Source organism: Polypterus senegalus, chromosome 6, assembly GCF_016835505.1.
Source record: "Polypterus senegalus isolate Bchr_013 chromosome 6, ASM1683550v1, whole genome shotgun sequence".
In the NCBI taxonomy this organism is placed as follows: Eukaryota; Metazoa; Chordata; class Cladistia; order Polypteriformes; family Polypteridae; genus Polypterus; species Polypterus senegalus.
Window position 1 is genome coordinate 191992590 of NC_053159.1, and position 15654 is coordinate 192008243.

General features: G+C 49.3%; 1 protein-coding gene across 1 annotated transcript in view; it reads right to left on the reverse strand.

Moving 5' to 3' along the window:
- Nucleotides 1–10119: 10119 nt before the first annotated feature.
- Nucleotides 10120–15654, reverse strand: part of LOC120530685 — a 98074-nt gene continuing 92539 nt past the window's right edge. Inside the window, exon 7 of the mRNA XM_039755106.1 lies at nucleotides 10120–11261. Within this exon, the coding sequence (XP_039611040.1) occupies nucleotides 10699–11261 (563 nt within the window). The 3' untranslated portion in view covers nucleotides 10120–10698. The remainder of the gene's footprint in view (nucleotides 11262–15654) is intronic.

The following is a 15654-nucleotide window of genomic DNA, read 5'->3' on the forward strand; positions in this document are numbered from 1 at the left end:
ATGGTGACATATTGGAGTTAACGAGGAAGCACCTCACTGGGAAGGGAATGCGGCATTCGTTTGTGTGCGTCGCGGTTTAAACAGAAGTGCGAAACACTGAGAGCCGACCGTCACTCAGGACCTGGCAGGGGACCTCAAAGTGCCCGTGCGGGACGACGTCAGGAAGGAGCTCCTCGTTTCGCTGCACTTTGCTGCCCGCTGCATTCCCGGCCTTGTGTGTCTTTGGACTCACACGGCGTGTGGAAAATATGGGAAATGCTGACCACGTGGGCTGCGTCACTCCAACGAAAGAACAGTATGTGACACACACATTGGGCATGGGTGGCACCGAGGGCTTAAAACAGAGTTACCAAGTATTGTCCAAATGTGAGTAGGGTTGTAGGAGTAAAACAGGCACACAATACTTCCCCGGGGCCTCCTCCCGGTTGGACGTGCCTGGAACACCTCGCCAGGGAGGCGCCCAGGAGGCATCCTGATCAGATGCCCGAGCCACCTCATCGGACTCGTCTGAGCTTCTCACCCTATCTTTAAGGGAAAGCCCAGACACCCTGCGGAGGAAACTCATTTCAGCCGCTTGTATTCACGATCTCGTTCTTTCAATCAGTACCCATAGCTCATGACCGTAGGTGAGGGTAGGAGCGTAGATCGACTGGTAAATTGAGAGTTTTGCCTTACGGCTCAGCTCTTTTTTCACCACGACAGACCGATGCAGAGCCCGCATCACTGTAGACGCCGCACCGATCCGCCTGTCGATCTCACGCTCCATTCTTCCCTCACTCGTGAACAAGACCCCGAGATACTTGAACTCCTCCACTTGGGGCAGGATCTCTCCCCCAACCCTGAGAGGGCACTCCACCCTTTTCCGGCTGAGGACCATGGTCCCGGATTTGGAGGTGCTGATTCTCATCCCAGCCGCTTCACACTCGGCTGCGAACCGATCCAGAGAGAGCTGAAGATCACGGCCTGATGGAGCAAACAGGACAACATCATCTGCAAAAAGCAGTGACCCAATCCTGAGTCCACCAAACCGGACCCCCTCAACACCCTGGCTGTGTCTAGAAATTCTGTCCATAAAAGTTATGAACAGAATCGGTGACAAAGGGCAGCCCTGGCGGAGTCCAACTCTCACTGGAAACGGGCTCGACTTACTGCCGGCAATGCAGACCGAGGTTCGACTATCCGAAGGACCCTCCTCTCCAGAACCCCCGAATAGACTTTTCCAGGGAGGCTGAGGAGTGTGATCCCTCTATAGTTGGAACACACCCTCCGGTCCCCCTTTTAAAGAGGGGGACCACCACCCCGGTCTGCCAATCCAGAGGCACTGTCCCCGATGTCCATGCGATGTTGCAGAGACGTGTCAACCAAGACAGTCCTACAACATCCAGAGCCTTAAGGAACTCCGGGCGTATCTCATCCACCCCGGGCCCTGCCACCAAGGAGTTTTTTGACCACCTCGGTGACCTCAGCCCCAGAGATGGAGGAGCCCACCTCAGAGTCCCCAGGCTCTGCTTCCTCATTGGAAGGCATGTTAGTGGGATTGAGGAGGTCTTCGAAGTACTCCCCCCACCGACCCTAACGCCCGAAGTCGAGGTCAGCAGCGCACCATCCCCACCATATACGGTGTTGACACTGCACTGCTTCCCTCCTGAGACGCCGGACGGTGGACCAGAATCTCCTCGGCCGTCCAAAGTCGCTCTCCATGGCTCTCCAAACTCCTCCCATGCCCGAAGTTTTGCCTCAGCAACAACCGAAGCCGCGTCCGCTTGGCCTGCCGGTACCTATCAGCTGCCTCCAGAGACCCACAGGACAAAAAGTCCTATAGGACTCCTTCTTCAGCTTGACGGCATCCCTCACGCCGTGTCCACCAACGGGTTCGGGATTGCCGCCACGACAGGCACCACCACCTTGCGGCCACAGCTCCGTCAGCCGCCTCAACAATAGAGGCACGGAACATGGCCCATTCGACTCAATGTCCCCACCTCCCTCGGGACGGGTTGAAGTTCTGCGGAGGTGGGAGTTGAAGCTACTTCTGACAGGGGACTCTGCCAGCCGCTCCCAGCAGACCCTCACAACACGCTTGGGCCTACCAGGTCTGACCGCATCTTCCCCACCATCAAGCCAACTCACCACCAGGTGGTGATCAGTTGACAGCTCCGCCCCTCTCTTCACCCGAAAGTGTCCAAGACATATGGCCGCAAGTCCGGCGACGACCACAAAGTCGATCATCGACCTGAGGCCTAGGGTGTCCTGGTGCCAAGTGCACATATGAACACCCTTATGCTTGAACATGGTGTTCGTTATGGACAATCCATGACGAGCACAGAAGTCCAATAACAAAACACCGCCGGGTTCAGATCGGGGCCATTCCTCCCAATCACGCCCTTCCAGGTCTCACTGTCATTGCCCACGGAGCATTGAAGTCTCCCAGCAAAACGAGGGAATCCCCAGAAGGTATGCCCTCTAGCAACCCTCCAGAGACTCCAAAAGGGTGGATACTCCAAACTGCTGTTCGGCGATACGCACAAACAACAGTCAGGACCCTTCCCCCACCCGGCGGAGGGAGGCCACCCTCTCGCCCACCGGGTAAACCCCAATGCACAGGCTCCAGTCGGGGCAATAAGTATGCCCACACCTGCTCGGCGCCTCACCGGGGCAACTCCAGAGTGGTAGAGAGTCCAGCCCTCTCAAGGAGATTGGTTCCAGAGTCCAAGCTGTGTGCCGAGGTGAGTCCACTATATCTAGCCGAACCTCTCACCTCGCACTAGCTCAGGCTCCTTCCCTTCAGAGAGGTGACATTCCACGCCCCAAGAGCCAGTTTCTGTAGCCGAGGATCAGACCGCCAAGGTCCCCGCCTCCGGCCACCACCCAACCTCCTTGGCCCCTCCCATAGGTGGTGAGCCCATGGGCAGGAGGACCCACGTTACCTCTTCGGCTGTGCCCGGCGAGCCCCATGGGTGCAGGCCCGCCACCAGGCCGCCATCGAGCCCCACCTCCAGGCCTGGCTCCAGAGGGGGCCCGGTGACCCGCCCCGGCAAGGGAAAACGCGTCCAAATTTTTATTCATTGGAGGTTTATTGAGACGCTCTTTGACTCATCCCTCACCTAGGACCAGTTTACCTTGGTGGTTCTACCAGGCATAAAGCCCCGGACAACAGAGTTCCTAGGATCATTGGGACACGCAAACCCCTCCACCACGATAAGGTGGAGATCGTGCAAAATGAAATTATTTATTTATTGTGCAAAATAAAATTAAAAAAAATAAAAAGTCAAAATTTAAAAACAACTATCAAATTATTACACGTGAATATTCGCAACACAAAGCCCCTCAGTGTGAAGATCTGCGCCTTTGTCGGTGGTCTGTTTCAAACCCGCATCTCCCCAGAGCCCATCTCGGACCACCGTGGGTGGTGCGCCTCTGGGTGACGTCAGCTGATTTCCCCCACTCCTTTTCTGCTCAGCGTGGCCACCACAGACCTCAAAGCCCACTTGTTAAGTTTGGGGTCCGGCCTCACACAAATGTTTTCGACTTTCAGGCCCTTTATTCCAAGTCCAATCGTAATGTTTGGCCTGCTTTCCTGCGATGGCGATGCCCGCTGCTTTGGGGTACGAGCCCCAATTTTTACTTTCTCCGGAGGGCCTCGGCCATCTCTAACTCAACACCCCCCACCCACCCAAAGATCACGCACCTCCGGTTCGCCATCAGCGTGCCCCCCCATGCTCATGCCCGTTCCCATCGGGGTCTCCTCAAGATCTTCTACTGGATACGAACTTTTCACAAATGGATGGGCAGACGAGCAGAGGTGAGCTGTGAAGATGAAATATCTGAAGGAGATGAACGGCTGGGTCAGTCTTACCTACTCCAATTCTCACACGGGGGTCTCACCTGCCGTCAATTAAAAAAAGGAACAGAAACAAGTCCGTCGAGAAACAGCACAATATTTATTTATTTATTTATTTATTCATTCTGTAAATTTCATATAGAGGTTTCTTTCTCTGTGCATTGCAGACTGATCAAGTTTTTGTACATCTTTATTTACAAGGATTTCGGAAAGATATTTACAACATCCAGGAGACGACAGTTCACAGTTCATACTGACCGTTACTCGAGAACAGCGATGGAGGGAGGGAGCGATGGAGGAGGAGGAGGAGGAGCTTCCATGCACGAGTCTCCATTTTCACAATTAACAAGAACAAGACAAGAAGCGGGCGGCACGGTACACCAGGTGGGAGGGAGTGGGACAGGCCTGGGGGGATTGGGGGTGGGGGGGACCTCCTTCTTCTCCTCTTCCTCCAAATACTGAAAGGCAGTGTTGGCCAGTGGTCCCAAAGATCTCGACACCGCGCCTCCCAACTTAAAAGACAAGAAACAAACCGAGCGAGTCCTGCGCGTTGCATAGATTGTGCGTTCTGCTCTCGAGTCTCACCGGACCAGACGGGGGGCACAGATTTGGAAACGCAGGGAGCACTCGAGGTATAACGTTTGTGGTGGGCTGCGAGTGTCAAGTGATGTGGCCGTCGCAACACAAAGGCTCACTTCGCAGGAACTTCCAGTGCCATACGACGCCAACTTGGACCCTCGCAGCAGATTTTCACATTTTAGATCCCTTAATAACCTTTGTGAGGCGTCTCTCTCTCTCTCTCTCTCTCTCTCTCTGCGCGGCCCTTGGACCCTAATATCCTCAGCCCGCCATTCCCTTATAAACCGAACTCTCACGTCTCACAGTCTGCAGCCGAACGGCCGCCTCTTTCCTTCTTCAGATCACCCGTGACGGGTCTCAGTGCTGGAGATGGCATGGCTGGCATTACGCACATCAAGCAGCGCTCTGGTGGGCACTCCTGATCTTACAGACCGCTTAACACGTGGGTGTGTCCGACGGCCCCCCTCTAATTGTGTAGAACACGAACTCTGACACTCGTCGCTCATTTATTTAAACTTTCTATTTCTAACAACGCCGTGTCATCCGCCGTGACTTCTGCCCTTCTGTCCTTCCTCCCACCATCTCCTCCGTCAGCTCCGCTCCAACGGGCCCGCCAAGTATCGTACTCGAATGTCGTCATCTTATCTTAGCGCAAAAGCGAGACCCTCTTTAGAACTTCCTTCACTATCCTCTACAGCAGGGGTCCTCAATCGCGGTCCTGGGGGGCTCCTCCCAGCCAGTATTCCACTCACCCAACATCCACATGGACAGCAGAGTCTCCTTCTCTGAGGACGTCAGCCGCGTGTCCCGAGGACCAGAAGAGGTTTAATCGTCACACGCCTTCCAACTTCGACACATTTGTTTGGCGCACAAAGGAGGGCTGGCAGCTGGAGAGCGGCGGGTTTGTTGGTTATCAGCATTTCAATTATTAAGAGACGTCAGGCTAAGAAAACCAAACTTAAAGGGAGCTGCTAGACTCTAAAAGGGCTCTGAACTGTACAGAGGCCCAAGAAAACGGGTTGAGGTGGAAACCTGCAGCTACTGCGGACCCCCAGGACTGTAATTGAGGACCCCTGATCGGCAACGTCTTTGATGAATGAAATCTCCAACAAGACATCTACTGAAACTAAAGACCAAGATTCAATATCAGCAAGGACTTCGTTCTACTTAAGAAACTGGCTGGGAGGAAAACCTGCGGCCAGCGCGGCCCCCCAGGACTGTGACAGAGGACCCCTGCTGCGTAACCTCAGTTCTGTCACTCATGGCGGATTTTTAAGAGTTTCTGTTTGTAACAAATCGGCCAAAAGGCCACCAGTGGGCACTAAACGGCACAACCCCGAGGGGGCTCCTCTGGACCCTCACACGTACCACACGGTGCCCTCCTGATGCTGTGCACCACTTAACACCGGATTTGTTTTATTTGTACTCTTTCTTAATTTTTATTTGTGATTTCTGACGCAGTCCCTTTGCCCAAATTTGCCCTCCCCGACGAGCTCTTTAAAGCGCCCGCTCCCTCCGCTCTCCTCTTCTTTGGGTTTGTCTCATTTTGGATTCTTTGCCTTACGGACACTCAGGCTCTTCTTTAGGTACTCGTTATTTTTTGGTGTTTTTGACTTCGTGTAGACAAACCTTTTAGATATCAAGCGCCTCCATTTTGTTTCTGCTTTTCCACTTTCTTTCTATTGTGTTAATAAATCTTTACTTTTAAGGGCCAGCTGTGTTTTGCTTCACTCTCTCGTCTTTTCTGGGTATTTGACTTTAAAAGCCTTTAGAACATTAGAACAATCTGGAAGAACTGCGGGTGCAAACGTCTTCCACTCCGTAATCCCTGAGGTCACTGCGCTATTGAACATTACAACACTCTGGACGAGGACAGGCCATTCAGCACCAACTAAGCTCGCCAGTCCTCTCCACTTCATTCTTCTAAAATAAAACATCAAGTCGAGTTCTGAAAGTCCTCAACGTCTGACTGTCCACCACACTACTTGGTCACTTGCTCCAGGTGTCTGCGGTTCTCTTCCTAATGCTTGGGCAGAATTTCCCCTTCACAAGTTTCCAGCTGTGTCCCCGTGTTCTTGATGAACTCATTTTAAAGTCACCGTCTCGATATGCTGGACTAATCCCCTTCATCATTTTAAACACTTCACTCAGGTCTCCTCTTCATCTGTCTGACGGCTCAGCTCTTTTCCTCTTCCATCATAACTCATCCCCTGTAGTCCTGAATCAGCCTCGTCACTCTGCTCTGGACCTTCTCTTGTGCTGCTGTGTCTTTATGGAGATCCAAACTGCACCCAGGATTCCAGATGAGGCCTCACCAGTGAGTTATAAAGTCTGAGCAGAACCTCCTGTGACTTGTACTCCACACATCAAGGCGCTATATAACACTATTGGCCTTCTTAATGGCGTCTGAACACTTCTCATGAGGCGTACTTTCCATTTTTAGACCCCCCCATTGTGTATTCAGCCCTAATCTTTCCTCATCACTCGTCCCCTGTAGCCCTCAATCAGCTCTTCTCTGGACCTTCTCTAGCGCTGCCATGAGCCCCAAGCGTCGGGCTTGTGAAGGCCATAAGCCTGCATCTTGAGTTTGGGGCCGGGCTGATTTGGTGAACTAAAGGCCTCCTGTGCAGCTGAAGTCTTCATATTTTTACATTTCGCACCAGTAGTGTGGTTTATGTGTCTTAATCATAAACAGTTTTCAGGATGCCCAATAATGAGCGCTGTTTGAATTTTCATTTTTTTAACTAAATTTCCTTAGCTAAGGCTTGAACCCACTACCAGGAGTGTCACAGTGCCAGCCAGCATCATCATCATTTATTTTCCCTTCTCTGTTTTGTTTAAATTTGATCCCAGTTTCTGTCATTCTGTGAGGCGGCCGTAATGCTGGGATTACCAATAAAGCTGCGGGCAGACGTGCAAACGACTACACAAAATGGGCGTCCGCCCCACCACACGAGATTGTCTTCATACAGAGCAAGAAATGAGTGCCATGAGGATCTGGAAGCCTCCGCGAGCCTCTCCTCCTCTATACGTTCAGACCGACTGGCATGTGACACCAAAGCCGTCTCCTCTGGAATGTGAAGTGCCAAAGGGCGACTTTTATGGGGAATTTGAAATCTCGCCCTCATGCCAGTCAGTCCGAAAATCATAAGTGAAGGAGACGTCTAGGCACAAGTCACCCACCCACCATCATAAGGAGACTGACTGCTTCACCCCCCCTAACACACACAGCCACAGACCTTACACAGGTTTGCCAAGGGGCAGAGGAGAGGAGAGGCCAACCAACTAAAACATTCCAAGAGAATGACATGCGCCACCCTGAGGACAACCATTAATCGACTCGATTCGAGGACTGGACTCGAGCCACCAAAAATGGCGTCCAGATGTCGGGTAGCCAGTCACCAGTCTGACCAGTGTGTGTAACACCAAAGCTGTTCAGACCTCTTACTGATGGCTCAACTGGAATGTAAAGCAGAAGAGCGGTGCCCTCACTACCCGCTGCCACAGAGTGACGTGGGTAAACACCCAGCCGCCACCAAACACCTCTTCGAGATGACCAATCAAACTGTCCATCACTGATGCCACCCTCCTCTGACTATCCACTATTATGTGCCATCGCGAGGCTCCTCGGTTTCCAAATGTTTGAACAGAGCGGTCCTGTGCCCACCCCTCCATGAAATGCCATCTTGCTCACAACTACCTAAAGGTCCAGCAGACACAGAGTCACTCTGGGCTACGGTGGCTCATTTCGTCTCCCCAGCGGTAGGGCTTAGTCAGTTTGAGAGATATAGAAGGTAAAATGGCGGCCAAAGACGACGGACACTTGGTCATTATTTAAAGCTGGACACACGGACACTTATCATTTAGAACATGTTCACATCTGGATGGAGTTTTGCCCAGCATGTCACAAAGATGATGCGACTCCACCACCCTGGCCCCACCCACACCAATAGTCCCGCCCCACAGTAGCAGCGTTTCTTAGCAGGATTGCACATATTACAGTACTTCACAGCGGAAAGTTCTCCAGTCCAAACCAGTTTGGAAAAATAAACATTGGCAAAAATATACTATCTGTCTCTACCACATTCCAGCCTCTGTAGCCCTGACTGATCAATGGGCTACCGGGACATACAAGAAGAGAGCTTACAGTAACGTTCATTTTGGTCAGCGGACATCTCTTCACATGCAAGGAGGTTATGGAAAATGCCATTAAAAGACAAACAAAAGAATCTCAGAAGCGCGAGGCCTCAGCCAGCCTGGTCTGTCTCGGAATGTCTGACCGGCCTGAGGTCTAAATCGCCTTTTGGGGGGGTTCGGTGTTTTGCTCCCCAGCCTTGGAGTCCCACGACACACAATCGACTAAGCCATCCGTGGCGCTTCTGCCCCAGAACTGATTGATGTGGGCTGACGGTCACCATGTGGACAAAGTCAGACTGTTCTGTTCTGCTTCCGGCGTCTGTCTTTCATTGGCCACCCATCTGTCAATTGACGGTAGCTGAGGAGGGTAGACTTTGATCATGATTTGGCAAGACTGTCCCCATTGCGTCAATCCCCCCTCTCTCTAAAGACGACTGACAGACGTGACGGCCATCCAGTCAGCGCTAGTGTTTCAGCCACGAAGCTCAGCTTGAGTGAGGCAACCGTGTGGGTGAGGGAGACCAACTAACGGACATAAGACAAGGACGGCAGTTTCAAAGCATGGAAGAGTCCCAGGCCTCCAAGTGTGCACAAGTCCCCGAGGAAAAACAAGAGTAACGTTAAGAGTGGGGCGGACGACAAGCGTTTGACACGTCAAAGGAATGCCAGCCATTGGACTCATCCAGGCACGCCCTTCACGCTCAGATGGTGGAGCTCAGGTTTGCTAACCAATGAGACAGAAAAGTGTGGGTGAGTGCGGCTCTTCGGGAGCTCGGCCTACCCTATCAAAATACCCAGCAGGGGATAAGCAGCACCAGAGTTGAATTTTTGATCCTCCTCCAGCTGGGAATTGTTTAAAAGGGAATGTGTTGACATTGACCAGTGGTGCGTATCCCGCCAGTTAGCCATCATACTGATGAGTCCCGTTAACGAAGCTCCACTCGACCGGCTCACTGACCTCCTACTGTGTTGCAGGTCCTGTTCAACAGGATGCCAGTGATACAGAACCAAAACTGAGGCGAAGGGCCCCAAAAAATGAGGACATACAACAAAGACCCACAAGGGTCCAGTCGAGCCAGAAGCAGAGCAGACCAACATCAAATGAGTCACCCAAGAGTCCAGTCAAGCTCAGCCAGCTAACCGAGCAGGAGAAGAAGCAGACCAAACAATTATCCAATCAGTCAAGAGGCTCCGCCCTAGCCAGCTAGCCAATCAGGAGCAGACAGAGCAGCCCATTAATCGGTCAGAGAGGATCTAGTCACGCTCAGCCAGCTAGCCAATCCGGAGCAAGACCAGAAAGTGCCACCTTCCAATCAGTTCGAAGGCTCAGTCCCACCCAGCTAGCCAATAAGGAGCAGGGGGGGGCGGGCCGAGCCACCATCCAGTCTGTCAGATGCTAAGTCCCATCAGACCAGTCTGTTCCAATTTGTTCATTCAATTTCAGAGGTATTGATAAGGAATTGCTTATAGACAAAATTTCTTTTAATCCGGATCAAGCCAGCAGACGTGACCAACACAGATTAACAGGAAAAATCAAAGTAACAAAATGTAGTTTGTTTAAAAAAAAAAAAAATCAAAGAGACCAATAGAAACTGATTGCACATCACCCTAAAGAAAAAGCCGGAATTCAAAGTGACATTTGTACAGCGGCTCCATGAGCAAATCACACGGCCTTAGTGTACGACGGCTGTCTTATTGCTGATTCCACACAATATGCAGTATGTGTGCGTGACACACGCGTGCTCTATGATTCTTGGGATAAGATCACATCAGACCCACAACAATCACGTTTTCCACGACTATGGGTTACAGGAGAGCTCTGGTGCCCACACAATACATAGAGAATGTACTGCTTAGTCCAAACACAAAAAGGCGACTCCGACACAAGACGGCACAAGACCCGAGAATGAGCAGCTCCCTGACTGCTGCCGGCTCTCATCCACAACCAGCCATCTTGGCACCTTCTTCTCCCTTAAGAGTTTCTAGCCGCCAAAGTCCGAGTACCTTCTGTGTGAACTCCTTCTGAGTGGGTGGGTGGGTAGGTGGGACAGGGGGGAGTGGAAAGTGGAGAGTGGGCAGCGAGCACCATGTCCACAGCAGAGCTGTTCCGGTCGGCGGACCACCTTCTCGCTCACCCCGGCGCATCACACCTGGGATATGATTTGCATATTGAAACTTGGGGAGCGAGACTGCTTCGTTAAGGGCGCCCCGGCGGACAGCACATCCTTGCCCTCACCAGCCCTGACTAGTCGATCCTCCTGCAGGCTGATGGTGGAATACCGATGAGTGCTGCTGGCTGTCAGGTTGGTGATGCCCTCGTTGTCGCCGCCACTCTGGCTGCCATTCATGTAGTCAAAGGATTTGCTCGAAGTGGCGCTGGCAGTCCTGATGAGGGTCTGGCTGGCTGGTAAACTGAGGTGTTTCTTCATCGGCGACAACTCAATCGCTTCTAAGGAGATGCTGGACATGGGGGGAGGGACCGGGAGGGCCTCCATGGACGGGTCACTGAGCTTGGGGGACACTGGGGCATAAAGAAGCTCCTTCTCTTTGGCACTGCGACCCACAGAAACCTTTTTCATGCTTCCCTTCTGTGAAGAGCCGGGCGGCCGGGCACTACTAAGTTGGCTGTTGTTAGAGGCTCCGGACGAAAATCCCTCGTCAGGGTCATTCAGGGCGACTGACCCCTCTCCACTCATGCCTTCTGCATCTAACGGGAAGAAAAGAAGATCCAGTTTTAAATGAAAATGTAGCCTCTGGCCCTCAAGACAAAATAACACACACCTATGAACCTCAAAAGTGAGGTGGAAAAACAAAATCAAGAAAGGAGAGGTCAAGGTTGATTCGCCCGCCCGCCCGTAAACCCCAGACCACCAAACTGGCTGTAAAACACGGGTGCCACTTCTCGTACTGCACATGCTGCTAAGGACTCCGCTGTGATGTAAAAGCAAAGAGGGGGCAGCTACTGGCAATCCTATCAGCTGAGACGGCTGGGGGCAGAAGTGGGCGATATGCCGTTGGACTTGATAGACGGATGAAATTCTTCTTGCGCAAAGGATTTGGAAAGAGACATTTTACCGGTAACATTATTGGAAAACATCAGAACATATTTAAACGTAAAACAAGTCCTACACTGGGAAATGCGAACACGCAGACAGAAAATCACGTCTTCAAGATAACGTCTCTGCGCATGGACTCGTTACCCACTTTGAGGACATTGATATTTTGTTGCAATATGGAATACTTTTGTAATTTTTTGTTCTTTTTATAAATTTTATCCAAGGCTCAGAGTTAGTTAACTGTGGGTTTTGATACAGAAAGAATCATAACCTCCATTAGCTTCGTTATGTTAACTGGTTTTGAGTAAGGTTAAGCGCCATCATTGTTGTGATTAAAAATTCAGAGACGTCAATTTGTTTTTTAAGGCGTGCCATCATTTTTCTTGAACTTTTTCTATGACATGAAGAGCGCGTGTGATGACGTCAACAACGTCATGGACTACACCAGGGGTGGGCAAGGTCGTTCATGGAGGGCCACAGTGGCTGCAGGTTTTTGCTCCAACCCATCCATCCATCCATTATCCAACCTGCTATATCCTAACTACAGGGTCACGGGGGTCTGCTGGAGCCAATCCCAGCCAACAGAGGGCGCAAGGCAGGAAACAAACCTCAGGTAGGGTGCCAGCCCATCGCAGTGCTCCAACCCAATTGCTTAATATGAAGCCCTTACTGCTCAAGTGACACTTCTGCTTCACTTTAGTGGTCTCGCTCGTTAAGATTTTGAACCCTTATTGCTTATTTTAGTCTTAAACAGCCGTATTCTTGTTTTTTAATGGCTCCTTATTAGCAAGAACATGCAAATGACAAAAGAGACGGGCATTTCTCCATTTAGCTTGTTTCCATTTACACTTCTATGTGTTTATCATACACTATTTGTTTGAATTAAATACTTGGAAGGAAGGCGATGAGAAAAAGTGAAGGACTGAGAATTAATTATCCATTTTAGACATCAAATCATTTGGATGATATCCTTAGAAAGTAAAAAAAAATCTAGGATATGAGAATGGTCTGACATGGCAGAGTTAAAGTATTAACAAGCCATGAAATTAAATTATTGGCAAGAATTGCTTTCTAATTAAGCAACTGGGTGGGAACAAAAACCTGCAGCCACTGCGGCCCTCCAGGACTGACGTTGCCCACCCCTGGACTACACTTTGTCCAAGATTGTGGATACACACTGAAGAGTTTGCCGATTGTTTTTATTTACAATTACTCCGTTTCTTGACTTTTTTTTGGCTTACCTTTTGGATTTGTCAATCAATTTCTTTTGACTTTTGCTATTATTTTTGGTTGATGCTCATCTCCCGATCCTTTTCTCTTTGCACTTACGGCTGCCTTTGTCCTTTCTATTGGCAGCACAGGCTCAATCTGACTGGCGAGTCCATGTCAACAGGAAAACAAGGAAAGTCAGAAGCTGCGTCTTGTGCTGTGTTTGCTTGGCGGCAGCGGAAGCAAGCAAGAAAGAAAAGAGCTGCTGTCGAATCCCTCAGAAAGAGCTAACACGACTTCAGAAGCCAATGCAATGTGCTCGTTTAATCAAACCATTTGTTACACTGGGTTCAGAAAGTATTGAGACTTCTTAATTTTCTTCACATGTTGCAGCCTTATGCTGTTTAAACTACGAGGACAAATAAAAAAAGTAAAGGTAATTTGAAAATTATGCAGTAACCGTAAGGCAATGCAGCATGTCCTCGATGTCTTATGGGTAGTTTGGATACGCACAGTGTCGCGCTCTGCCATTAGTCTAGCTGAAGCAAAAGTCAAATGAATAAGGATGCACAATTGTGCGGGACTGCATCACTGTTGAACAACACACCATAGTTCTTTGGGCAGAGGGCACAAAACCTGCTGAAATTCACTCCCGCAACTTCCAGTCAACTCTCCCATAAAAAGTGGCGACCGAGGAAGGTGGCATCTGATTGCCAAACAGGACTTGAGTCCGTTAAGAGCTACAAAGTCAAGAGAGAAGAAACACCTGAAAGCACCGATTTTGAATTGGTATCTTTTTCATTGGGCATCACGCAGCCATTTTGCTTTTGTAATGTCAATTCTCAACATCCTAGCATCAATAGCTGTGTGAAGTTTTGTTTTTTTTTTCTTCTTTAAACGAAGCCCCTCGGTGTCCACAGTGCGCATTGAGTATTATTAGGCTTCAGGATCTGGGGGAACAGGGGCTCATTGGTCTCCCTTGGTGTCCAGAGCACACGCCGCTTCAGTTACAGAAATGGCGCACGCCCCTTAACTTTCAAAAATCGGTGCACCTCAGGCGATGATGGCTCTCTTGGGCTGCCTCTGTTCTTTTGTGTGTCAGCTTTATTTATTTACTTATTTATTTTTTAAATAACCAGGGAAAGTTTTACATAAAAAGATCCTGATAAAAAGTTGAAGGAAATGAAGGTCACATCTGTAAATATGAATCATTGGGTGTATAATTTTCAAGCATAAAATTCAAAGACGCATTGAAATGCAACAATTGACGTGTGCAGGTGTTCATTGAGTAAAATCTCAGCAAATTTACGAAACACGTTGAAAACTGGTTGAGTAGCATAAATATGAGGGAAGCTCAGCAGTCAGCACCTTTTCTGACAAAAATGAAGCCACAATCTGAACAACGTCCTCAGCAAAGTCAAACTGTACCTCGAGAAAAACGAAAATAAGCGGAAGGGTCGGTCGAGCTGCGGTAAACCTTCAGAGCTCCGCGGGGAGAGCAGAAGTCAAGTTTGACTGACAGTTACCCCGCCCCTAGATACACCCAGAATGCCTCTGGCCTGCAGTAACTCTTCTCGAGCTCTGCTCTGCTCTGCTGCAAGTGTAGGACGAGTATCGAGTAAACCAAGTGATTTAAACGTGCAGTCTAACTGGCTGTTCAACTGAGATTCTGAATCGCAAAGAAAAGAAAAATACTTTGTTATGAAAAATTACTTCATTGGAATGAATTTTGCAAACTTCGCTGTAATGTGTTTATTTTTTATTTTTTTTAACATCACCATATATACTCGTGTATAAGTCGGGTCTTGAAACCCCCCAAAAAAAAAATCGATCATAAAATCAGACCCCGACTTATACTCCCGTTTTTTTTACATCTTCTTGCCTCCTCCACTCTCGCCCCAGTTTCTCAGACACATTGAATTTTGTTGCAGCAGCACAGTTACCAATTTCTTTCGCTACTTCAGTGACGTTTAATTTAAAACCAGCTTCAGATTTTCTTCCGATCAAACGCTCCATCGTAGATAAGGGATGCTCTTACAATGAAGGTGTATGAGGGTGTGAGGTACAAAAAAAATACAAAACAGTGCAAATGTCGCTACAGAATAGTTCGGGTATTACCGTGTGGTCACGTAGGCACAATACTGAGAAACAAAACGGCAGTGTGCCCCGTGGTTACTCTCTCAGGTGGGCATTAGCATATCGTAATGTCTTGGACCAATAGCGCAAGTCTTCTGCATTCGACTTATACAACCGAGATTATAAAATACTGGAAATTACACAGGACTCTATCCGCGGGAGAACTTAAAAGCGAGTATATACGGAATTCTGTAGGAAATTGCCCAGGACAAAAAAAATGTTAAAATGGAGTTTGTGCTGACTGCATTTTTTTTGTTCACCTTAAAAAGCCTGTTGAATGTATGTTAACTGTATATTGTATTTATTTGTTATTGAAACTAATAAAGATTACCGTAAATGTATATTTGTGCAGAATTGATACTCTTCCTTCTATTTGCCCATTGATATTTCCTCAGATGTACAATCCATTCATATGCACTGAGCTAAGAGAACTCACATTCAACTTCTTAAGAATACTGACACAATACGTCAGTGCTGGGGGGCTCGACGGGATTGCACGGGTGTGGTTTCTTAGGTCAGCATTGGGGGGCCCATTTTGTACTGGGTGGGTGGGCTCAATGGGACTGCATGGTTGTTGTTTCAGAAGGTGCTTGAATGAAAGCTCACTGCTGTTATCACTCCCACAAATGCTTGACATGTCTCATTGATGCTCATTTTTCTATTGATTTGAATTCAACATCACATGAGCAGCACGGCCCA